General features: G+C 41.3%; 2 protein-coding genes across 3 annotated transcripts in view; one reads left to right on the top strand and one right to left on the bottom strand.

Moving 5' to 3' along the window:
* JAK1 (Janus kinase 1) overlaps positions 1 to 2,284 on the top strand; it is a 34,908-nt gene extending 32,624 nt beyond the window's left edge. Inside the window, exons 24-25 of the mRNA XM_083447979.1 lie at positions 597 to 707; positions 884 to 2,284. Of these exons, the coding sequence (XP_083304105.1) occupies positions 597 to 707; positions 884 to 985 (213 nt within the window). The 3' untranslated portion in view covers positions 986 to 2,284. The remainder of the gene's footprint in view (positions 1 to 596; positions 708 to 883) is intronic.
* Positions 2,285 to 2,857: 573 nt separating this feature from the next.
* Positions 2,858 to 26,567, bottom strand: part of RAVER2 (ribonucleoprotein, PTB binding 2) — a 45,279-nt gene continuing 21,569 nt past the window's right edge. The window contains exons 5-14 of one of the 2 annotated variants that reach the window (XM_083448035.1): positions 23,705 to 23,831; positions 21,861 to 21,946; positions 16,244 to 16,342; positions 15,875 to 15,986; positions 13,938 to 14,203; positions 11,413 to 11,524; positions 9,481 to 9,629; positions 6,503 to 6,592; positions 4,991 to 5,116; positions 2,858 to 4,398 (exon numbers count right to left, since the gene is read on the bottom strand). In XM_083448035.1, the coding sequence (XP_083304161.1) occupies positions 4,252 to 4,398; positions 4,991 to 5,116; positions 6,503 to 6,592; positions 9,481 to 9,629; positions 11,413 to 11,524; positions 13,938 to 14,203; positions 15,875 to 15,986; positions 16,244 to 16,342; positions 21,861 to 21,946; positions 23,705 to 23,831 (1,314 nt within the window). In that variant the 3' untranslated portion in view covers positions 2,858 to 4,251. The remainder of the gene's footprint in view (positions 4,399 to 4,990; positions 5,117 to 6,502; positions 6,593 to 9,480; positions 9,630 to 11,412; positions 11,525 to 13,937; positions 14,204 to 15,874; positions 15,987 to 16,243; positions 16,343 to 21,860; positions 21,947 to 23,704; positions 23,832 to 26,567) is intronic. The other variant, XM_083448034.1, reaches the window with a different exon arrangement.

Raw genomic sequence — 26,567 nt, 5'->3', positions numbered from 1 at the left:
TGACCTGGAGGACACTTTGTTCTCGTTTTTGTCTCATGAGACAAAGATGTATAACTAACACACCCACACACCCTCTATTTTGGGAAATTTCACTTTTAGGGGTCCATCCTTTGCAAAGATGTGAAACTGTTCCTAAGGGGTTGAGCGTCCCAGTCCTTGGTTAGCTAGACACAACAGGAGGTGTTCATTCAATACACTGAAGCCTGGGTTTTCTGCCAGTTTGTCTCCCCAGGTTTCTGTAATCCGCATTGGTCTCTACAGCAAAGCTGACTTGCTTGCTTTTGTTTGCATTCCATTTATCGTAACCCTCCACCCCAGTGCCCATGCTCCCTCCCCTTCTACCTATGTACAACCCAACATTGCTGGTCTTTGGAATGGCAGCTGTGCATGCATACATATCCCAACTATTCCCCCCATCGTTAACCTCTCTTCACCCACCTCCACACCAATAGTCCAAGGTTCTGCTACCTATCTTTGGGCCCTTGTCATCAAGCAGGCACCACTCCTACCCTCTCCCTTGACTCTTGCACCCAGCCCAGCTGTACCCTTTTACTAATAAAGAAATGAGATTAAACGTGGGTTTTCATAACTTACAGGAATTCCTGAATATGATTGGACCAACTCAAGGCCAGATGACAGTGACACGGCTTGTGCGGGTATTAGGAGAAGGCAAACGTTTGCCATGTCCCAAAAATTGCCCACCAGAGGTAAGGCATTAAGAATTATTATGCATCGTCTTGTGTTGGGCAAATTCCCATCAGCTTGATGTTTATGAGCTTTCACAGGAAAAAGCTCTTTTAATCATAATTTGTACATGTAGACACAAACTTAATGTCCGAATCTTTCGATGTGCAAGCCATAACGTACCCTTTTCATTTACTAGGTTAACCAACTGATGGGGAAGTGTTGGGTTCAAGACCCAGGTGAGCGGACAAGCTTTCACAATCTGATTCAAGGATTTGAAGCACTTATCCAAAAAATGTAATCCATGCATTTTATACTTGCCACTTAAATGTTTTGAAAAGTGTACAAGGCCTTTTTATTACCTAGTGTAATTTTGTACTTTGGTAATGTTGTGTCTGAAAAGGGTTTTTCTGTTTGAGTAGCCAACACGTGAGTCCGATAAGCAGCAGAGAACATTGCTGAACATTTTGCCAGTTTATATATCTGTGCCAACAGGGTCTACCTGTAGGATCTCAGCTGCTGGGCCAAGTACTTTAGAGGGAGGAAAAAAATATTTTAAGGCTACTTGTTAAGTGATATGTGCCTATACAAAGTTTGAATCATGTTGTATTAGAGAGCAAAAGATGATTTCCAAACAGTGTAGTGGCTGTCATTACAGTACAAAATGTTAATCATGGCAGATAAATAGAAATGTTCTTGACAGCATTCAAAAATGAATATTAAGGAGGTGCGCTAGATAACTTTGGTTGGAATCCAACACCAGTTTTGTCCTACACACAAAGGGACTTTGGATCTGTGCCACACATCCCAAGCTACTTTTTGAGCTTGCATCAACTCGCAAAAGCAGTTTGTGTGCAGCAAACCTGAAGTAACTCCTGTCATCGCAGCATTGTTTCTCCCTCTTGATATATATATTTGTAGCATTTGCTTTTAGTATATTCATTAAAATCCAGACACCATTGGCACTTTGTCCTGGAGCATTCTGATCTAGTCCAAAATTTCTACATCACAGAAGTCAGTCCTTCTCATATTTTCCTTCTCTTTAAAAGGAAAACTCTATAATCTTAGGGGTGCAAAAATAATGTCAGGGGAAAGACCACTGAAGCATGACAACATTTGGGGTTAAGCAGAATAGTGAGTTTTGAAGACATTTCTCCAGCAAGGCTGAATGGTGCATGGATTTTAATGCACACTCTGTAAATGAAGATATTACAAGAGATAACATATGCCAACCTGGAGTAGGGGGATGGATGTACATTATTCCTGCATTGTGCACTTGCTATAAAAGAAGTAGGATTCAGTATGTTCTGCAATGAAGAGAGAGAGTCATGTACAAGCTCTGGGGCCAGAATGCATGCATTGCCTTACTCTGTGAATTTGCTTGTCTTAACAGATGGAAGACTAATTTGGAGGCTAGTCTTTTTCCTAAAGTCAGATATTGCTTTTCAGGAATTATTCAGAATTTGCAATAATGTAATGTGTAACAAATTAGAAATGCTATCAAGTAAAGAACCCTCTTGCAAATACTGCCTGTTTCCCCCTACTGTACTCTGTATGCACTTTGTTATTCTTTATAAAAAATAAAGATTTTATCAATTAATATTAATGCATTGCCTTCATTTGTAGCTGAGACAACATTTCTCAAGGGGTGTTGGCTGTCTTGTGTGCACCTCTAAAGGTGAAGTCAAACTGTTGGGAGAATCACAGCGCCAGCTACTGGCAGCCAGTTTGCTGTGAAAATCTGGGCCCTTACTGTGCAAATAGGTTGGTACATAAGTACAACGTGAATTAAATAGAGCAGCGCTTCTAGGTCAGAGGTGAAGGGTAACCTATGGTGCGTGGAGGTTGCCCAGCCTGTCCTAGAAACTTAAAAATTCAAGCAATATGACCTCCAGTCATGTTAACAATACCACACATACACTTTAGGGGATCACTGACTTTTCAAGAAAAGAGTTGTCATGTGCTGGGGTTACAAATATTCAACTAGCTCAACAAACCAAGTTTTCAGAAAGGTAGCCCTGCTGATATTTGACATGGCTTGCTTTTTATAGCACCCTAAGTGTCTTTAAAATGTGCCACAAGACTATGCATTGATAGGATACAACTCCTCCCCTTTCTCAGCTTCACAACATTCACAATGTACCTTCAGGAGCACACAATAAGCCACGCCAGCTTTAGACTTCAGTGTAGCTTGCCAATTTATTTACAGAGAAATTGATTGCTCAGAAAAGATACATTCAATGTGAATAATACTAAACACAGAGAAGAAAAATCTCGCTATGACGTTCTGTTACTTCTGAATAATGTATATTAGTTTTATATAACAGCCTCCTAATCAAGAAACTTGTAAACTGCACCTAACTTTAAATCTGACTGGATTTCAATCAGGCTTACCTTGATCTCTCTTCACTGGAGACAAGCTGTGCTGCCTTCATTGATGTACATTTCTTCATAACCTCCCACTACAGATTTTACCATTGCTAACGCTGGGCCTCATGCATTTTAAATCTTACTTCAGAAACAAAAACCTACAAATTGGGGTCACTATGGAAAATGGCAGCTGTATTGGTTATTTCAAACATGTTCCAAACAACAGGAAAGTAGCTTTCTGTGAATCTTAGTTAGAAATAAATTAAAAGCCAGCAAAAAGCATGAATACACCACATTCCACCCGGTTCCAGTGAACACAAATAATTGCCATGGTTATAAAGTGCAAGAAAAGATACTGAAGAATTTCCAAGGTGGCAGTGATTAATCAAGAGTACTGTAGTATAGACATAGGGTGATAGATCCTTAAACTAAATGCAAGTCAGTAAGATAGCAATAAATTCAGTTCCACTGGATACTAAATGGAAATTCACATTATTTTTCCCCAAAGAAACCAATTAACAAGAAGTAGACCTAGAAGCCTAAGACTATAAATGCACAGCTAGTATCAATTCTCTTCATGGAAATTTTGTCATGCACACTTGCTATTGCCAGCAAGCATTTATTTTAATGAAGTGTGTTGATATCTTCCTAGCGTACTTCCACTTTAGCAGCTACAACTGCTATTTTATTATTTTTTAATCCAGAAAAGATCTGCCTACTTTGACTAGACTGTACTGCAATGATTATACTCAACCTAACCATTGTCTGGGCTGTAATCCAATATGCAAGCCCCATTAAAGCCAATAAAGGAATATTGCTATCAGGATCAAACATGAACTTAACTTTGCAGCCAGGAATCTAAATCTTTGAAGGAGGAAAAACCCAGCACAATTGTTTCTTTAAGACTACCACTGCAACTTTCCCAGCAAGAGCATTTCCTCTCACTCTTATTTTATTGCTTCGAGAAACATTCTCAAGGGGGCAAAGCTGCCATTTCTTTAAGAGCTTAAGAAATAACTTAATTGCCACTCAATGCATAGAAACTAGTCTGGAGGGTATCTGCCATTAGTAGCTCCCCACACACAAATTTACTCAGAGAAACTACATAGATTGGTTCTCCAATATCTACAATACATATTAAAAGTGAAAGGTAAGGATGACATGAATGTGGCTTTGACTCCAAGCAAGATGCTGATCTTAATAAACACGTTTTCTTTTAAGATACAATTCTGCATAATGTACTCCCGAGCCCTGAGTTTGCTGACCAACGTATTCCACTGGGCCATCTTCTGGAGTGGTGATGAGGTATGAAGAGCCCCGCTTTTCATTTCTTATTGGTGCCATCTAAACATCATAAAAGTCCATTATTACAGCAATGTGTGTGCAGTTATTTAAAAGAGTACTGAATTATCCTTTCTATAAGCAAACTATACTGCTCTCTAAGGATGACCAACACTAGATCTAGTTACAACTAGGACAAACCATAAGGCTACTTGGAATGTTTTTCAATAGCAACAAAATGAAGTCAAAAGACTTTGTATAGCAGCCCTGACAAATTCCTAAGCTGCATTATGCGTTTTCTGAACACTAGGTGGCAGCACAAGACATCAACCTAGCAACATGTAGGTGCCAACAGAGAAACAGACTAGTATGCAGAACTTTTCCAAATTGGTCTCTCTGCTTCACTCTCTCTCTATATACATATATAATATAAAAATTTTACATTTCATATGTATGTGTGAAGGAATTCTAGCTCATTTATTTATTGCACTTTCATCCTACCCATCCACTGCATTTGGAAAGCTGTACCTAACGAAATTTCTCATTTGCATACTATTTAAAAATACATGAGAATGCTGAAAGGCTATCCATCACAGCTGTGTAGTGTAATTTATCGGCCGCTCCAGGAATAAGCGTGCCAACTCTTTCCTCTTACCTTCAGTGGGTTTTGAGGCGCCAGTGGCAAAATGCCTGGATGGAAGGACCCCTGGGTGGCAGCGTAATACGATGGCATGACTTGCAAGTAGCTACTGAAGTCCCCATACACTCCACTATCAGATTCCTACATGGAGAAAACACAGGAAGGGAAACACTATGGTTGCTGGCCACTGAACAGAAACGGAGACATATTTCCGGGAGAAACGATTAATCATAAATTCTGTGACAGAAAGAGGAGAGTATTAATGTGCAGGCAACCCCCAATTTGCGCAAGGGTTGCAGTCCAGGTCATGATGTGTGACAGCAAGAGGCTGCATAAGCCCATTTGACTGTGCCTGCTTTTCCTACCACTTCTGGGTCTCTGCGATGTGCACGTGTGTAGTCACACCTCAAATGGACACACACAAATCTGTTGTTCCCTGTACAGTGGTGCCTCGCAAGACGAAAAGAATCCATTCCGTGAGTCTCTTCGTCTAGCGGTTTTTTCGTCTTGCGAAGCAAGCCCATTAGCGGATTAGCGCTATTAGCGGTTTAGCGGCTATTAAAGGTTTAAGGGATTAGCTGCTAAAAGACTATTAGCAGCTTAGTGCCTTAGAAAAAGGGGGTGGGGAGCGGAAAAAAACCCCCAGGAATCGCAAGACATTTTCGTCTTGCGAAGCAAGCCCATAGCAAATTCGTCCTGCGAATCACCTCCAAAACGGAAAACCCTTTCGTCTAGCGGGTTTTCCGTCTTGCGAGGCATTCGTCTTGCGGGGCACCACTGTATTCAAAAGTAGTGTAAGTTTCTTAAAGGCAAAGCATCTCTGAGAATCTCCCTTTACTGTTTGGGGAGAGAGTATTTTTTTCTCAGACATCTGAGCCAGAAACATGGTCAGTACCAAACTTGGGAGATGTTTTACCCCAAACACCAATGAAAACCAATTCATTCTGTTTTTCAGATGCTGTCACCTTTGCTACATCACCTTGTTAAAATGCTTCCCTAAAATTACAGGTGTTTTGACAATGGTATTGAGATTTTGCTAGAGCCCAATGAACAATTTTCTTGATTTCCTGTGCCCAGATCAGCCAAGGAAAACTCAAGCAATTATAAATGTAGATCATGAACATAAGAGGAATGCACCTCATTCCATTAAAGGAATGTTTCTACTACCAACAAATACCTATCCTATAAATACCCTGGATAATTTTCATTTATGAAAAGAATCCCACAAAAAGGGAAATTCAGAATTCTATGGTTCACACTGCCTAGCCTCACCCCCCCCCCCTTTTAAGAAGGATAAGCTCAAGTTTGCAAAGAAAAAAAATAATTATTCAAATAGTGTTTGGTTACTTCATGGCACACAGGTGTCCTGAAGATTCTGAAATATGGTTACTGAAAGAACTTCAGGGAGAAAATTATAAGAAGTGCTATGTAATCTGTTACTTTGGTTGAATTTCAAAATCTAGCCTTGTTTACTGACAACTTTGACATAGGCTACTGGTGAAGCATACTGAATCATCATCCACTTACCTCTGAGCCACCATTTTCTAATTCCCCTACTCTAGTTTGGATGGTATGGTATGCCTGGGCATATTGTTGATACCACTGCTGGACTGAATCCTGCAAAAGACAAGGCAATTTTTAATTTATCAACTTCTGCAATTTCGCACCATGATTACGTTACGAGACATAAAAAGCACAAGCTTTGTAAAAACAAATACATATGCATGTTTTTGTTAATCTGGATCAATCTGCTCCATCTGAATGCAAGAGAAAGTTAAGGCGGTGCTTTCTCTGTTCCCTCTTACTTATTCTCTTTCATTTCCTATAGCAAATCACTCAACAATATTTTGTGTTTTTATATGTGCTTACCTAGTTGATTCCTTGATTGATCAGCTTTAATCCCCCAACAATATCTAATCTAACAGGTTTATAACTTTAAGGTTTTTCAGGAAGTACAGCACTGGAAAATGTTTAATACTCAGTGTCTTGAGATATTTTGACAATCATAATCCTATAATTTATACAGTAATTTGCACAACTACAGGAGAATTAATAGATTGACTCCATCTATTAGGCACATCCTTTAATTTAGAAAGAAACCAATACAGTTCCTGTGACAAGTATTTTGATTTGTGGAAAACAGCTCAAAGCATAAGAAAATTCCTGCCCATCTATTCTCAGAGTGGCCAACAAACAGGACCTTAGTGTAACTGTTATTGCAGTCATCCAAGTTTCTGCCCTTGCTTGCTTATCTATATTTCTCTTTAACAGGGAGAAATGTAAAGTATTGCACTTGGGCAAAAAAAAATGAGAGGCACAAATACAAGATGGGTGACACCTGGCTTGAGAGCAGTACATGTGAAAAGGATCTAGGAGTCTTGGTTGACCACAAACTTAACATGAGCCAACAGTGTGACACGGCAGCTAAAAAAGCCAATGCAATTCTGGGCTGCATCAATAGGAGTATAGCATCTGGATCAAGGGAAGTAATAGTGCCACTGTATTCTGCTCTGGTCAGACCTCACCTGGAGTACTGTGTCCAGTTCTGGGCACCACAGTTCAGTAAGGACACTGACAAACTGGAACGTGTCCAGAGGAGGGCAACCAAAATGGTCAAAGGCCTGGAAACGATGCCTTATGAGGAACGGCTAAGGGAGCTGGGCATGTTTAGCCTGGAGAAGAGGAGGTTAAGGGGTGATATGATAGCCATGTTCAAATATATAAAAGGATGTCACATAGAGGAGGGAGAAAGGTTGTTTTCTGCTGCTCCAGAGAAGCGGACACGGAGCAATGGATCCAAACTACAAGAAAGAAGATTCCACCTAAACATTAGGAAGAACTTCCTGACAGTAAGAGCTGTTCGACAGTGGAATTTGCTGCCAAGGAGTGTGGTGGAGTCTCCTTCTTTGGAGGTCTTTAAGCGGAGGCTTGACAACCATATGTCAGGAGTGCTCTGATGGTGTTTCCTGCTTGGCAGGGGGTTGGACTCGATGGCCCTTGTGGTCTCTTCCAACTCTATGATTCTATGATTCAAATGTAAAATCCTCTGTCTTGGCTGAAAGATAACTTTGAGTATTGCAGCAAATAATGCTTCTTGGCTAACAGGTTGTAATGTCTTTATACACTTGGGATGAGGATGTCAATGTGACACGAACTGACTTACACTCTGGCTTTTGAAAATATTTGCAAGGCTAGTTTAAAACCAACCAGGCTGAAGTTGTCATGAGACCCGTTTTTAATGATGTGTTGGCCTCTATTATGTATACTGACTGACTGTCCAGGAAAAAAATAAAGAAGAGGATGAAAGGCCAACTAGAATTTGTGCAGGTTAGATAAACTGAGTTAAAACAGAAGACTAAATCCAAATCTTGCCATCTGTTTAGCAACAGTCATCACAAGCTAAGGTAGAATTTACTTAGAATTGCTTGTTATTTCAATTTTCATATGAATAAATTTATCTTTTATTACATTTTCTTTTATAAATGCTGTATTTGGTGAATTCATCATTAGTTTTGCTGCAACCTGTCTTGCATAATCAATAAGAAGCATTTGATTTGCTACGCTAGTAGCTACAGTGTATTTATTTGAGGGGGGCTGGTCTGGTAAAAGCTAGTTCAGCCCCATGTTTCCCAGCAACATTCACAGTTCAGGACTTTCGGCATGGATTAAATAAATGATGAGAAATGCCAGTGAGAAACTTAATCAAACCAGCTGATTAGCGAATGCTCTTAATTCTCTCTTTCAGGATTCAATAAACTAAGCTACTGCAGCAGCTCAACTAGATCAACTTCCCCCAAACCTTAAAACAGTGGTCTGCATGCCATAGCTACTTCCCATCAGTGTCAGAAACTTCCTGAATGGGAAACAGTGCTGGTGATCCCTCTCAAGTTGTACTGGGTCTACAGGACGTACTTTGCCATGTGGTTCCAGGTACACTATTAGCAGCACCTCACCAATTTAGAACCATCTGCCTCGCTGTGCTTCCATATTAAATGGTGCTATTTGTTTCTACTCCCATTAAATGTATGAAAAGCTGTTGACAGCAGGATTGTCTGCCAGCAGAGACCTACAGAATCCCGCTGTCAACAGTTTCCACAATTAGCAGCAACACACACACAAGGCAGACCAGGCACTTTAGAAGAAAGCAAATTCACAAGAACTAAAAAAGTGGCAAAATGCAGACAGGTAATAGTTATACTTTCCCCCTTAATGTTCTATTCAAAACCGACACATAAACCATTTTATTCAACTTTATCAGTTTCCTGCGCAGAAAGGTTCGTGACTCTGTGAATGGTATTCCAAAGCTTATACCATCCCCTTACATCACACAAAACATTTACCAGCTAGAAATCTGACTCACTGTCTGATGCTTTTAATGCATGATAATTTATGGGTCTCCTTAAATGATCATCTGCCTAGAACCCAGCCATGCTTTTATAACAAACTCTGACCCAAACAAAACACACAGCCACCAGCTGCAATGAAACCATATTCAAGCCACATACCTGTGTGTAATCCTCATACTGCGGTGAATAGTTAAAATAGCTTTCCACCGGTTGTTGCGCTGTGGTTCCCTGAGCAGCTGCAGCACTGAGTGAGTTATTTGAAAGTCCGGCCTGCTGCTTAGTATTACTGGCTTTGCTGGCAATTGCTGCTGCTCAAAGAAGAAAAAAAGCATTCTTATATGTCCTATAAGATTGAAAACAAGGCTTCATCTAAAACAGAATGTTCACCACCAATCCACAGCCCCAAAGGCCAAAGCTAGGCTGAAAAAGGAAGGAGTGATGTTGAGCACTTGGTTATCACCCTGATTGAAGATCTTATTCTTCATCGAAGTATAAAATTCATGAAATTCTGGCAGTAATACAGAACAGGGCAATTTTGCTGACTAACCATTGGCTTCTCTCTTAATTAATATCAGAATCTAGGCCTCGATTAGAAGCCTCTACCAACACTTGGGAAGAGATAGAGCAGGCATTTAAGTTTGTATAAATCTTTTCTGTCTTTTCACTACTATTCTGCCTTCTATTTATGCTTCTGTATCATCATGGAGCCCTAGGTTCCTGCTTAAAAGGTTCTGATTAAAAGGGGTGGGCTGTAGTCATTTACTTAAAGTTATAACTGGGAATCACAGTTCCTCAACTTCCGGTATCTCGGGAGCATGACAGACAGGTGGTAAGGCAACAGGCCAGATCAAATGCAGAGGCTCAGAGGCTCTCTGAGGCTCTCTCAGAGGCTCTGTAGAGGAGAAACCACCTTCTGATTAGCTCCTGCAAATGCTCTCTTAAGGCTGTTTTCCCCTCAGCCAGGAACCTAGCTGGGAGAAAATGAGCTAAAAATGGCATAGAGCATTTGTGGTGAACAATCAGTGGAATACGCAAACCACTAGGACTGCCAATTCTCACCATAAATGCCTCCCCACCTCTGCGCATTTGCACAAGGATGGAAACCCCCATGTTTGTCTCATAATGGGTAAGCTCTGGCCTTAGGGCTAAACTGCATATTACGTTGGAGATTTGTTTTTGGTGCTTCCAAGTAAATCCTTTCTGTAAAAACAGCTGTAGGGGACTCCCATTTTTAACTGGGACTATGGGCATTCAGTGAGGGTTGTTCCACTCTACCCTGCCCTACTGCAGTTCTGAAACTCACACACATGCATAGTTGCAATTAGCTGCAGAGGCAAAACTAGCAGAATTAACACACATTTCCCCTTGCAACTAATAGCAGCTCATGGAGCAGAGGCTTTGGTGTGCACAGAAAGGATTAAGATACCGGCCCCCCCCCCACCTAACCCGTGGGCCTAATCCAAAGTGGGTGGGCCCTGCTGCCGCTTGGCAAGTCAACATAACATGTAGTATTTTGGCTTTTGTTATCAGCATTTTCTTGGAGTTAAATAGGTGGGACACTAGCTGTTATGTGCAATGCAACTTGTTCAAGACACACAGTTTAGTTGAGACTGTGCATGAGTTAGTTTGATCATATGAAATTAGATTAAGAAGGCAAAATCCAGTGAAGGTGAGTGGTGCATGCTCTAGTAATCTCCGGCTTGGATTACTGCAAGGCACTCTACGTGGGACAACGTTTGAAGGTGACCCAAAAACTACAATTAATCCAGAATGCGGCAGCTAGACTGGTGATTGGGAGCGGCTGCCGAGACCACATAACACTGATCCTGAAAGAACTACATTGGCTCCCAGTATGTTTCTGGGCACAATTCAAAGTGTTGGGGCTGACCTTTAAAGCCCTAAACAGCCTCAAGCCCAGTATATCTGATAATTTTTTCTTTTAATGGTAATCTTCTTAAAATGAAAGATTTCTTTTTAAATAATTTGAACCAAATACCGCGGCCGCTGGCATTATTTACAACTGCAGTAACGACACTCCCCCTCTTGAGAAAACCCAAGGGTTGCCTTCAGAGGCACCGGTTACCTGCTTACCTGAAAGACAGACTGAAGGCAGCACGCTTGCCAAGTTCAAGTAGGGATTGGTACTCAGATGGATTTCCTTGGGAGGTTCTCCCAGCAGAGAGGTCTGGTTTTTTGAAGAACTCTGAAGTAAAAAGCGAATAAATTGTCGACACTTCTACTACTAAAGGTTGAACAACATAAAAAAATACATTTTGAACAGATATTGAAATTAAACATCCTATTAGGGAAATTTTACTTCTCATAACATAGACCCAAAGAGAGTCAGGCTGCAATTCTATAATCCTATATAAGGCAGGAAACAGTAAATCGGCAATATGGCAATCAGCTGTTTAGGGTGGGTGCCTATGTGCAGAGATGAAGAGAGAAAATGGGTATAGAAATAAACAAAAGCAAAAAAGGGGTCCAAGAATGATATTCAGCTGTGTTATCCTGTTTGTGCAGTGAACTTCTGCTTCTATAAATGGGATTTAACCCTTCCTCTCTTCCTCGCCCTCCTTCATGGATCACTGCCTTGTCGTGGGAGAAAAGCAATGACAAACCTAGACAGCATCTTAAAAAGCAGAAACATCACCTTGCTGACAAAGGCCCGTATAGTAAAAGCTATGATTTTCCCAGTAGTGATGTATGGAAGTGAAAGCTGGACCATAAAGAAGGCTGATCGCCGAAGAATTGATGCTTTTGAATGATGGTGCTGGAGGAGACTCTTGAGAGTCCCATGGACTGCAAAAAGACCAAACCTATCCATTCTGAAGGAAAGCAGCCCTGAGTGCTCACTGGAAGGACGGATCCTGAAGCTGAAGCTCCAATACTTTGGCCACCTCATGAGAAGAGAAGACTCCCTGGAAAAGACCCTGATGTTGGGAAAGATGGAGGGCACAAGGAGAAGGGGACGACAGAGGACGAGGTGGTTGGACAGTGTTCTCGAAGCTACAAACATAAGTTTGACCGAGCTGCGGGAGGCAGTGGAAGACAGGAGTGCCTGGCGTGCTCTGGTCCATGGGGTCACGAAGAGTCGGACAAGACTAAATGACAACAACTCTTCCTCACTACGTTATCCTCATTTATGCATTCTCTGGTGGGTTGGGAGACACACCCAGAGGAGATGTGAGCAGGACAGGGGAGAGGAGCAAGAGGAAGTTGCATTTCATTTACAGGCGCCATATTGAATCTTGCCCCCACTCTGAATTTTCATCAGTTGTATTCGCATAAGGCGTGAATGGATAAGAATTGCATGACTCTTCCTCACTTTCCAGTCACTGTTTCTTGAAAGACAAAGGAAGAACCACAGGCCCGGTTTTTATCAACACAGCAAAAACATACATCTATTTACTCCTAGCGGACGCCTTGCAAACCACCACTTACATGGAAATTATGTTAATGCAAAAAGGCTCCATTTAAAAATGTGTTTCCAAAGTACCCTGCATTTATTCCTTGCCCAAGAATAAACACTCTTCCCTCTCCATAACACTCTTGATATGACTGAAAGCAATTTAGATTTCAAATCTTGGTTAAGATTTTATGGGGGGTTTTGGTGGTGGTGTTGTAGTAGTTGAAAGAGACCCTGAGGGTCATCTAGTTGAACCCCCTGGAATGCAGGAATCACAACAAAAGCATCCATGACCGATAGCCATATTCACGCATTCATTTGTTCGTTCGTTTATTTAAGCCTGTTTCAGATAACTGCAGTTAATGTCACTGGCAATGATAATGCAGTGCTGCACTGTGGTTAATACAGGCAGTGGAATTCAATGCAATCAATGTAAAGTGCTGATGATATCGTGACCTAACTCTTCTTAACTGCAGTTTAGAAAGCCCATTTAATTATCTCTGCACTGGTCCCAATGCACTGTTTTGAAATTTTAACTAAATATAATATACTTTACATCATAAAATAAACATTGATTATCTATACATCAGATTCTGTTGCACAATAACCCCCCCCCCCCGAATAATTACAAATATAAAATTTCAGCTGGGTAAATATTATTAAACAGCACTAACATGTCATCTCCTGCAAGAATAAGAGAAGTGGTTTTAAATTCATGTGAAATTAAGAATGAACAGTAATGGAAATATTACATGAAGGTGTTATTTCCTATGGACTTCAACAACACCAGCACCCGAATGGAATTGCAATACAGTCTTACTTTGGATCCCAAACATCTTGGTACTCAGGACATTTTGTCTCTCAAATGCTGCAAACCCGGAAGTGAGTGTTCTGGTTTGCAAACGTTCTTTGGAACCTGAACATCCAGTGGGGCTTCCGATTGGCTGCAGGAGCTTCCTGCACGCAATCAGAAGCCATGCTTTGGTTTCCAAATGTTTTGGAATCCGAACAGACTTCCGGAATGGATTCCATTCGACTTCCAAGGTACGACTGTACTGAACTTACAAAATTTATACACCTCTTGAATGTAAAGAGAAGCAAAATAAATTCGAAGCAGTTTACAATGATAATAAAACAAAGTTATCAGTAAAAAAAAAAAAAAGTTTTAAAAACATTTTTTTCCAAAATAATGTACTCAACTTCTTACCCCCAAGCTTGAATCTGGGCTCTTTGCCTGGCCTTGTTGCTTGAGATGTCCTGGCCGTAGGCCTCCAGCAGCGACATTTGGTAAGCTTTGCAGGTAACCCTGGGACCCTGAGCCAGTGCCTTCTGTCAGTCCTACTGCGGTTGACAGCTTGTCCTGCGTGTTGTTTTGCCTTGGCACTGCTTGTCCAGATACATGCTGATTTGGAAAGAATGGCAACATGCCAATCCCTGTTGCAACCGGCGTTTGAGCTGCAGTCCGATTAGATACTGCGCAGCCAACCATAAATGGAAAAAAAGGAAGCTATATTAGGCAAGAATTATTACTAGAACATCATGCTCATGTTGTTTATTATGTGAAAAGAAATCTATTTAAATGATTGCAACAGAAAAGGTAATTCTAATGGCTGGCAAGGAAATACATTAAAACTCAAAAGACTCTCTAACTTTGCTATTTATACAACTGGTCTTACACCTTAACCGTTGCTAGTGACCAAAAAGGGGGATATTGTGCTTTAAAATTTCACAGAGAAGAATTAAAAGAGGATGCCTTAGGCAAGAAAGCATTAGGAAGAATCTTCTGTGGTGAAGGAGAAAGCTACGGCTCTTCATACCTTAAAAGATCTGAATGGTCAGTAATATGGGAGCCACCATCTGCTAACAAGAGGAACAAAGACATAGACTCCTTCCAGAATTGCCATCACATACTGGCCATTCCAGCCCAGCAGTATGTCAGTCCACCTCCTCTTTATTACAGAGAAAAAAATTTGGACCTATAATAAAATGGTGCCAGCCACGCTTTTCTTCAGGCCCTCCTGCCCCTGCCCCTGTATTCCCTGTCCGTCCACCCCACCCCTGAGCCATGGAACTAGCCAAGGGGGGACAGGGAGGGGCAGCTGCCACCCTAGATCAAGCAAAGCAATAGAAATACTTAACTGACCAATCACGATGGTCCTGCCCCCCCAAATCCTGGCTATGCCCATGCCCCCATTCAAAAGACATTCATTGTTCTGTAACTAAACAGGGTGTGACAGAGGAAGTGGGAATTGCAAAACATGGAAGCCTCTTGAAGGAACATGGGTAGAACTGGAGGCGGAGCTTTCATTAAGACAATATATATATATTTTTAATACATGACGATACGCCCATTGTTTTTTCTGCTGCCTTCTTCCACACAGGTTGCGTGTTCAATCCCTGTATGTGGCAACTGCATAGTTCTGCATTTGGTTTGGACTGGATGATACTCAGGGTCCCTTCTAACTCTGCAATTCTATGATTATTTACCATAACTTTATCCTGTAACAGGATTGCAGTCCCTCCACCAGGTATTTGAAATCCGCCATGGCAAACAACCATAGCTACCCATAAACTGTCTTCGTTAAACATTCTCGTTTCTAACACAGTTGCTAAAACAAAGCCAAGAGCATGCTATCTAAAGGGGCTGCTGTTCTCAATTATACATGCACTGTGGGAAATCCTTTTTTTAGGTCAAGGGCCACATTCCCTCATGGACAACCTTCCAGGGGCCACATGCAAAAGTGGGTGGAGCAACAACTATGGCTCTTTACCTTGGTTCAGTGGGCTGCATTCTACAACAGGCTACAGTCCTACCACATAAAAAGTCAGAGGTACCTGCATGCACCTATACCCCTCCACACAAACATTGTTCAATTCAGGCAAGCAAGAGCCATTTACACAGTTCAAAGACACATTCGAGGCAGAGAAAAGCACTTGCGCAGCAGGTCCATTGGGGGTCATAACCCTGAAACAGAGGGCCACCCATGGCCAAGGAATATGCCCTGGGAAAGAGTCCTGAAAGCCAAGACTGAGGGGCCTGGAAAGCTGCATTAGGCTTCCAGGACTGAGGTTCACCACCTGAGTCAGAAGCATATTTTCGAAGCGGGCGTTTGCTACTATAACAGCAATCGAAATGTTACTTGCAATTGCGTGCTTCTCCGTGACTCCCCATGTCTGTGGTCACTGATGGCACAGCACCCATTCCTAACATTGTCTGAAGCAGCACACCTGGAGGCTCTCCAAGCAAGCCTGGTTTCTGCAAAGAAGTACAAAAGAATTGCATACGTTTAAGAGATGCCTTAGTAGACTTGTTTCTCAGCCTTTCAAATGCAGGTAATTTATCTGAGTATACTACTGGATTAACAGAAGACCAAAGAAACAAGGAAACATTTAGTGTGCGACAAGATAACATTCTCTAGGAGGAAGACTTCCCCACTTTTTATCTAATCCAGAATTATAGACTAAAGGAGATTACTACAGGTTTATTATGGTCAGTCTAAGATTTCAACTCACACTATTTGTCTGGATATTCTCAAGCTTCGCTAGTTGTGCCAGCTGTAAATTGGAAAGGTTCTGTAGCAGCAAACTAGATGCATTTCCAAGAACTGGTCCCTGTCAGTTTCAAGTGGGAGGGGAGAAATGAGTTATATGTGAAACCAGCATTATTCAGATACAGAAGAAGAAATATTTTCATATGTCTGTCAGAAAACTCTACAATCTCAGTTTAAAGAAAGGTAAATTCAAGAGCTACATTAATTATCTGCTTTTGTCAATTCATAATTCTGTTAAGAGGTTATTTAAAGTTACTCTATTATTCAGGATAGTCTCCATTATAAATTGGAAGAAATATCTATTCCCTTCTTTTTTTATACTACCTAAAGTCCCCTGCAGCAATCACTTTGAGCCTCAAAGCATTTAATCTGCTTCCCCCGCTCCCCCCAATGCTTGTTTCAATAGATGAAATTGGACTAATACATTCTTCAAACAAAACAACTTTATCAAAAACACATTTGGAAGTAAACTGCAGTATAACACAGATAAAGGGAGCTGCCAACTTTCTTCAACCAATTACATAAAAACAAAACCACTGGATTCTAAAAAAGCTGCAGCAATTTAAATTAGTCAGGAGTTAAGTATAAAAATAAATCTTTCAGCAATGATATCACAAGTATGGTGTTAAACAAAATATAGCTGATTATATGACAGTTTAATTAATCTTTCTGGGTCAAGTTTAATGACTCATTTAAACCATAATTCTTCCGTTAAGTATAATCAGGGCATAATTCTGTTGCAAAGTAAAAGCACCTCCTTGTTTGGTCGTTGCATACCTAATCCAAGGCAGGATTCTCAAGCCTCATCATTCAGACTCTGACTACAGTCAAACATGCCCCCTCACTGTGATTTGAGGAAAGGCATTCCTGTTCCTTTGCAAAGCAGTTACATAATTGGCAAAGACCATAGAGATGAACACCAATGACATGTATTTGGGAAAGGGTTACTTTTTAAAATGCAACCATACAACATGTGTTTCCAGTGATACTTCCCGGGGGGTGGGGGGGAGCAATTTTCTCTGGGTATAAACCAAAGTCCTACATAATAGCGGTAACAGCTAACACCTACACAACTTTAGCAGTTACACTTCCAAATGCAGAAGTGTGATTGACCCTCTGATCTGCCGAGTGCGAATCAACTGCATATCACGTTATACCTATTCTCCTCTCTCTCTTCTGGTTTAGAAAACAAACAAAAACAAAAATCCTCATGCTTCAGCGTATTTCTAGAAAAGTGAAACAAGGCTTATTATCTTTAGATTCATGTTGCCTTATAGACAGTCTGTTAAGAGAACAAGTTGGAGGCTTAGCATGTGTTTTCCTTTAGCCATACAATGGAATTTTAAAGGGAAACGCTATATTCGCTTTATGGTTTATACTTTACTTCTCCCTCCTCCAAACTTTAGAACAATCTGTCATTGTGGGTCAAGTAAAAAATCCCAAGATTTCATGCTGTCTCAGACAGTTCAAAATGAGGTCATGCTTTGAACATCTCCCTAACTGAAAGATGCTTTATTTTAACAGGTCCTTTTCTTTGTCTGCTGTTTAATGAATAAATCAGTGATATTTGGGCCTTTTCTCTCTCTTTTGAGAGTGTATTTAGGAAAGCAAGCATTATTGTATCGCATTGTAAGATGATATACCATATATACCGACTCAAATATAAGCCGAGGCACTTAATTTTAGCACAAAAAACTGGGAAAACTTATTGACTCGAGTATAAGCTGGTTCACCACACCACACCACAAACCTGGTGGTGGCAGCAGCAGTGGAGAGCCTTTTCGGGCTGCTCGTTCCTCCTCCTCCACTGCTGACAGCGGCAAAGGAGGAGGAAGGAGCAGCCTGAAAGGGCTCCTTTCAGGCAGCTCATCCCCCCGCCGCCACCTCTGATGCTTGCAAAAGCAGGCATAGGAGCCGTGGTTGGGAGAGCCACAGCACAGCGCCTCTCCCAACCATGGCTCCAGTGCCTGCCCTTGAGAGATGGGTGGCGGTGGCGGTACCAGCAGCGAGAAAGGGCTCCTTTTGGGCTGCTCGTCCCTCCGCAGCCACCGCCCGCCTCACTCAAGTGTAAGCCAAGGGGGGCTTTTTCAGCATAAAAAATGTGCTGAAAAAGTCGGCTTAAACTCAAGTAAGAATTCCAACGATATTTCAGCACTCCATTCTGAAGTGTGGCTCATAAAATATATTATTGTTATTATATGAGAAGTCAATGAAAACAGGTGGTATTCAACTAAAGCAAGCATAGGAGAAAATCCTTAAATAAGAGACACGGGGGAATGACTAATGGACTTCAATGTCTGTACACTAATGCACAAAGCATGGGAAATAAACAAGATGAGCTTGAGCTCTTGGTACAGCAAACTAAATATGACATAATAGGCATCACTGAAACCTGGTGGGATAAGTCCCACGATTGGAATGTAAAAATGGAGGGATACAATCTATTTCAGAGAAACAGACCAGACAAGAAAGGAGGAGGAGTGGCGTTATATGTCAGGGATGTGTATACCTGTGAAGAGATCCAAGATTTAGAACCTCAAAGCCAAAGTGAGAGCATTTGGGTCAAAATTAAGGGAGAGAAGAATAACAGTGACCTCATTGTGGGAGTTTACTATAGATCCCCAAGCCAAGCGGAGGACATAGATGATGCCTTCCTGGAACAGATGGCCAAGCATGCAAAAGGAAGGGAGATAGTGGTAATGGGGGACTTCAATTACCCAGATATTTGTTGGATGTCAAACTCAGCCAAGAGCATAAGGTCAAACAGATTCCTCACTGGCCTTGCAGACAACTTCATTGTCCAGAAAGTGGGAGAAGCAACAAGAGGAACAGCCATTTTAGATCTGGTCCTAACCAATGTTGATGACCTGGTTAATGGGGTAGAAGTGGAAGGATCATTAGGCGCAAGTGATCATGCTCTTCTGAAGTTTACTATACAACGGAAAGGAGCAGCCAAGCATACTAGGACTCAATTTCTTGACTTTAAGAAAGCCGACTTCATAAAACTTAGGGAAGTGCTGGGTGAGATCCCATGGACAGTAATACTAAAAGGAAAGGGAGTTCATGATGGCTGGGAGTTTGTTAAGAGGGAGATAGTAAAAGCACAACTTCAGGCAATACCAATGAGACGGAAACATGGAAGGTGCCTAAGGAAGCCAGGGTGGCTATCTAAAGAACTTTTAACTGAGTTAAGATTAAAAAAGGATGTGTACAAAAAATGGAAAAGGGGGGAAACCACCAAAGAGGAATTCAAACAAATAGCCAGCACGTGTAGACACAAAGTCAGAAAAGCTAAAGCACAAAATGAACTCAGGCTTGCTAGAGAGGTTAAAAGCAACAAAAAAGGCTTTTATGGGTATGTTCGTAGCAAAAGGAAGAACAAAGAAACAGTGGGGTCACTCAGAGGAGAAGATGGTGAAATGCAAACAGGGGACACAGAAAGGGCTGAACTCCTCAATGCCTTCTTTGCCTCAGTCTTCTCCGATAAAGAAAACAATGCCCGACCTGAAGAATTTGGAGCAAATGATTCAGCAGAGAAAACACAGCCCAGAATAACTAAGGAGATAGTACAAGAATACTTGGCTAGTTTAGATGTATTCAAGTCTCCAGGGCCAGATGAACTGCATCCAAGAGTATTAAAAGAACTGGCAGATGTGATCTCAGAACCACTGGCAATCATCTTTGCGAATTCCTGGAGAACAGGCGAAGTCCCAGCAGACTGGAGGAGGGCAAATGTTGTCCCTATTTTCAAAAAGGGGAAAAGAGAGGACCCAAATAATTACCGCCCAGTCAGTCTGACATCAATACCAGGGAAGATTCTGGAGCAGATCATTAAGCAAACAATCTGTGAGCACCTAGAAAGGAATGCTGTGATCACCAATAGTCAGCATGGATTTCTGAAAAATAAGTCATGTCAGACGAACCTGATCTCATTTTTTGACAGAATTACAAGCCTGGTAGATGAAGGGAACGCAGTGGATGTAGTCTACCTTGATTTCAGCAAGGCATTTGACAAGGTGCCCCATGATATTCTTGTAAAGAAGCTGGTAAAATGCGGTCTTGACTCTGCTACCACTCAATGGATTTGTAACTGGCTGACTGACCGGACCCAAAGGGTGCTCATCAATGGTTCCTCTTCATCCTGGAAAAGAGTGACTAGTGGGGTCCCACAGGGTTCTGTCTTGGGCCCGGTCTTATTCAACATCTTTATCAACGACTTGGATGATGGACTCAAGGGCATCCTGATCAAATTTGCAGATGACACCAAACTGGGAGGGGTGGCTAACACCCCAGAGGACAGGATCACACTTCAAAATGACCTTGACAGATTAGAGAACTGGGCCAAAACAAACAAGATGAATTTTAACAGGGAGAAATGTAAAGTATTGCACTTGGGCAAAAAAAATGAGAGGCACAAATACAAGATGGGTGACACCTGGCTTGAGAGCAGTACATGTGAAAAGGATCTAGGAGTCTTGGTTGACCACAAACTTAACATGAGCCAACAGTGTGACGCGGCAGCTAAAAAAGCCAATGCAATTCTGGGCTGCATCAATAGGAGTATAGCATCTAGATCAAGGGAAGTAATAGTGCCACTGTATTCTGCTCTGGTCAGACCTCACCTGGAGTACTGTGTCCAGTTCTGGGCACCACAGTTCAAGAAGGACACTGACAAACTGGAACGTGTCCAGAGGAGGGCAACCAAAATGGTCAAAGGCCTGGAAACGATGCCTTATGAGGAACGGCTAAGGGAGCTGGGCATGTTTAGCCTGGAGAAGAGGAGGTTAAGGGGTGATATGATAGCCATGTTCAAATATATAAAAGGATGTCACATAGAGGAGGGAGAAAGGTTGTTTTCTGCTGCTCCAGAGAAGCGGACACGGAGCAATGGATCCAAACTACAAGAAAGAAGATTCCACCTAAACATTAGGAAGAACTTCCTGACAGTAAGAGCTGTTCGACCGTGGAATTTGCTGCCAAGGAGTGTGGTGGAGTCTCCTTCTTTGGAGGTCTTTAAGCAGAGGCTTGACAACCATATGTCAGGAGTGCTCTGATGGTGTTTCCTGCTTGGCAGGGGGTTGGACTCGATGGCCCTTGTGGTCTCTTCCAACTCTATGATTCTATGATTCTATGATTCTAGGCAAACTCGGCCCTCCAGAAGTTTTGGGACTACGACTCCCATCATGCCTAGCTAACAGGACAAGTGGTCAGGGATGATGGGAGTTGTAGTCTCAAAAGATCTGGAGAGCAGAGTTTGGGGGTGCCTGAACTAAAGAGCTGCACGAGCAAAGTAAGATCCAGTTGCACAATGGAACCTCCTTCCTTTCTTATCCATGTGCCATCCCCAAATCTGTTCTGCTGGGTTGGGGAAAACCCCGCAACAGATCTGGTGGGGATGGGGAGAATGTTCCATTGCACAAGGAGAAATCTTTGCACTGAAGCAATGTTCCCCTTAATGCTATATTGACTACAACCCTAGCATACAATTGACATTTTGCATTAGCTGCACGTGAATTCCCACTGTGCATGTTGACTTAAATTACTTTGCGAAAATATTTTATATCAGCTTATAGACATACCTGATGAACATTGTTGAAATGCAAAAAGGCTGGGTTGATTGATGGGTTTATGAGGTGGGGCACACTCATGGGAGCTCCAAGGACTGCTTTAGAGTAAACAGATTGTCATATTTATTATAAATCCACAGCACTTAATGCCTGTATATATAAACAGTATGAATAATTGCTATAAACGCCACAATTTCCTTGCTATTTTTTAATTGTTCTGCTAGATGTGTAAATAGCTAAGTCATCATCATTTGCAAAAAATGCTAAATCATGGTTTTGTTGGAATGAACCCAAACAAAATCGAGGGCTCCTTTCCTCTCCTCCTCTCACAGAGAAGTTCAGCTTAGAATCTCTGCTTGTTGTTGCATACAAATCAGAGATTAAGGCCAGTCACAAACTCTGGTTAGTTAACAAGGCTACCTTCAAAAGCTACGTTTTGAACATGTCTTGTTTTGAAAATGACCAGTCTGTTTTAAACCAGATATCTGGTTCACATGACACAAGCTAGATGAAAAGTGAAACTCAACATTTGTATAGTCTCATAGACACAGAAGAAAGGAAGAGTGGAGCGCTCAAGTTTAAGGCTTTGCTTAAGCTTCTCATTAGCTTTTGCACGTAGCAATAAACCATTGCATTACTTGCAAATTGGGCCAATGAAACTTCTTCATATGCCTTACAGTTGCTTGCACTTCACATTGGATTTGCTTTGGTACAGTCATACCTCGTGTTTCGTCTTTTCGCGTTACGTCCTGCGGCAACCCGGAAGTACCGGAACGGGTTACTTCCAGGTTTCGCTGCTCGCGCATGCGCAGAAGTGCCAAATCGTGCCATGCACCTGTGCAGAAGCAGCACTTCGAGTTGTGAGCATTTCACGTTACGGACGGGCCTCCAGAACGGATCCCGTCCATAACACGAGGTACCCCTGTATTTAGTAGCATGCAGACAAAACTGACAATTCCTCTTAGGTGCGAATTTTCCTATCTCTCCCCCCCGATTTAATGACAATGTGAAGTCCTTGAATGCTGATAACAATGAACACGTCCTGGCAGTTTTTGTCCAAGTTGGCCACAAAGAAGAAAACACACCAATTAGGGACTGATACAGTTTAGAGTTACTTCTGCTGGTGAAAGACTATGGAAGCCAATGCAGAATCTGAAAGGGGTGAAACAAAATCTCCTTTTTGATTCTTAAGAACTGTACAGTTGCATTTAATTATGCACCAGCCATAGCTAATATAAAGGGAAAGCACACATGAGCTTTTGGAGGTAAAGCAGAGCAAGCCAACTTTGCACACTCTGCTTGGCACGGAAATGAGTTTTCACTTGAGAAGCACCCAACACAGCTTGTGCTGCTACATGAAAAGCAAATGTGCAGCAGTATGGCTATTGGGCTAATTCTTGATGTTCCAATTTTGAAAACATATTAAAGCTAGAATTAAGTGAAACACAGAAAAACAAACCCTGCTGAGCAAAGTATCACCAAAGCTTTTTGTGGGTATTCGGAAGAGTCAACCGGTGTATCCCAAGGATGATCCAGAAAGCATTTTTTACAAAGAAAAAGAGGAGGACAGGTTCTCTTACGGATCTGTAACTGGTTCAAGGAGTCAGAACACAGGAATAAATGGATAGTTTCTATAAAGCAAACAAGCAGTGAGGTCCTCCAATGATATGTGAATTAGGGCCAATGCAATGCAAGGATCACAAGAACGTGGCCCCAGAACCTGTTTTTGATACAGTAAGTCTGTATTCAAAAGCCATTACTAAGGTGGAGACTTTTCTCCACTTCAGATATACTGTAGATAGATAGATAGCTATAGATAGAGACGGAGACAGACAGATATATTTAAAAAATCTTACCAAGTTTATTCGAACATCCATGTAACTGGGGTTGCAACAACATTTGTAACATCGCTGGGGTATTTAAGCTTTTCATAATCTGCACTGCATTTGGTTCAGGAAGCAAACCTTTTCTGTTGTTCCTCATCTTGAATTATAAAGAAATAGGGGGGGAAATCAGATTCTCTCCCAAGATAGAAGAAAGTTCATTTTGTAAAGCAGAGTTGCTTGCATATAGCTGTTGAACTTCAAGTAGCTTCTCAGTCACATGTAAGACTGAACACATTGAGGAACCTTTTGTAACTCTGACAGAGGCTAGAGATGCTCCCATTTTCCCTTCTAGCCATTTAGATTTCAATTACTGCATATATGCTTATTAAAGGTAAGGATCTGTGGCTGCAAGGGGCATCACTTCATGAACATTTACAAACAGGCAATCTTATTTTTTACTTTGTGGCTTCCAAGCAGTCATGATAAGAGACAGTAAGATGAGCAGGCTGTCTTAATTATATGCACCGTCAAAGCTAATAATATTAACTGTAATCTCGGATAGTCTTTTACAAATAAGCCTCTCTCAAACTCGGGTTCCCAAATATTTTTGGACTACTACTCCTATCATCCCTGACTGCTGCCCCTGTTGCCTATGGATGATGGGAGTGGCAGTCCAACAAAATATGGGAATCCAAAGTTGAGAAAGGCTGTGATAGATACTCAAAACTGGTCTAAGAAAATATTTAACCACAGACAAAACTACCTATGTACTATCACAATGAAAATATTCAAATATAACATAACTATTTCACTACTACTTTATGAATATAAAAAAACACCTTCAATGTTGTTTATTGAAAATACATGTCAACCAATCAAATCACTGGGTTAGAATATGTTACTCATATCTTTCTATATCTGCCAACACCACTGATATACTTTTTAACTTTTCCTTCCTTCCACATCACTGTACTGTACCTTTCTTTGTTAATTCAGTACTTTTCAACAGGGCCCATTTTATATTTAATCCTTAACACAAGGCATAACCTTAAACCACACCAAATCACTGGTCCATCTGACTTAGTATTATCTAATTTTAATTGGCAGCGGTTCTCCAGGGTTCCAGACAACCCTGTCTGGAGTTGCCAGAGATTAAAATTGGGACCATTTGGAATTAGAGAGCATTGAGTCATGTGACCTTAAACATTTACTTCCAAAGAAAGGAGGAACAATACTTGTGCATTAGGCATAGTTCAATTAGCACCAATTTCCACGAAGTATGGAAGCATAATTCCAACACCACTTTGACACACACAACCCAACTGTGTGTACTTGACATCAAAATAACCTGTCTAAAATTTCAAGAAAACAAGCAGCCAATATTTGCCCAAGTGCTTCTCTCTTCTGGAACTAAGACTAATACTGGATTTTACTAGAGAATATATTTTATCAGACAAGACCACCTGATCACTAGCACCAATCTGAATTGCGGCTTAACACACTGCTTCTCTGCAACAGGCCATGGTCTCTCACAGTGAGAAGAGATCCCAGGTTCAGATCAAGGTATTGAGCCTGACTGCCAGTGTGAAAGTGTTCCAGCCTGAGAAAGATGGGCGTGTAAAACATGGTTCTTTTTTATTCAGTGCACATTTATCTATTGATATCATTTTATTATGAAGGAATCAATGTTTGTATGTGTGTAACTTCCTAGTGAACTCTTAACTGTTCCAACAAAATAGAGTCTTCATGAAAGGCCTGGTCACACAGCCAATTCTCCTCGTGAGAGGACTGTGAAATCAGAAACTGGAAAATTTCCAATTTTCCAATGGGTTACCAGTGGGTTACAAGAGCACACACATCCAAGAACAAAGGAGTTGAGATTTTAGCAGCCTGTTTCTCAGCATGTCAGCATTACATTCTAATCAAAAATAAAACTCTGCTTTTCTCATTTTGAGGTATTATTGGGCTGTGCTTCACTGGTTTCATATGCAAAATGGAATCCCAAGGTTCTTCTTTTGAAAAAAATCTGGCTGCTATCCTAGATGTAGGTGACATGCAAGGCTTTTGCACCAGGGTCCAGTATGTGAGTGCCAAAGTTGCTTTGCCCTACATGGCATCTTGCTCTTCTTTTGTTTATCAAGCCATATTCTACTCCACATTACTCATTTCTGCTACCTATTGCTTTCATTCTTCCTTTCGATTGCCATGTCATACTGGCCACTGCCAGAAAATTAAAAATTGGGTGAGAGGGAAAAGAACATTATGTCCTAAGGACGTTTGTGAGCCACTATTACATACGCAGTGGGAATTCATTCTGATCTAAGGCTGCATACAAAAATCACAACTTCCAGTAATACCTCGCTACCCAACATTCCGAGGAATAATCTCTTATGACAAGCAAGGCAGGAAAGCCTCACTCCTCATCAAGCATGAAATTAAGCCAACTCCACTATCCTGAAATTGTTGTATACTTCTCTGCTTTTTGGTCAGTACCATGCCTACTAGCACCGCCTGTTTTTAAAATGGCATAGCACTCTCTTGCAGATGCAATTCTTTCCAAAATTGCTTAACTACAGTGCTCTGAAGCGTCAGACAAAACTCAGTAACTAGCCGCTCTGGTCTTTGTGTTTTTAAATACCAAAGAGTTCAGAAAAAATTAGGTAGCTAGACCCAATCCAGCAAGGGGAACATTCTTGGGATATATACAGGTGCCTTTGGCTCAAATTTCAGGAGAGATTTTATTGGCTTGTAGTTCAGCAAAAAATTGCAGGAATCATCATATCATACGCTAGTGATGCAAACAAGATGGGAGAGAAAACCTGGGAAAACCACAGTGTTTATAACTAAGAACAGTTTTATCAGGAGCCCAGTTAAGAAGTAAACCAAGTTGTGA

The sequence above is a fragment of the Podarcis tiliguerta genome (genome assembly GCF_965153285.1).
Source record: "Podarcis tiliguerta genome assembly, chromosome: 6".
Taxonomy (NCBI): Eukaryota; Metazoa; Chordata; class Lepidosauria; order Squamata; family Lacertidae; genus Podarcis; species Podarcis tiliguerta.
Note: the sequence above shows the minus strand (reverse complement) of the source record. Positions and strands in the feature narration are given on the sequence as shown.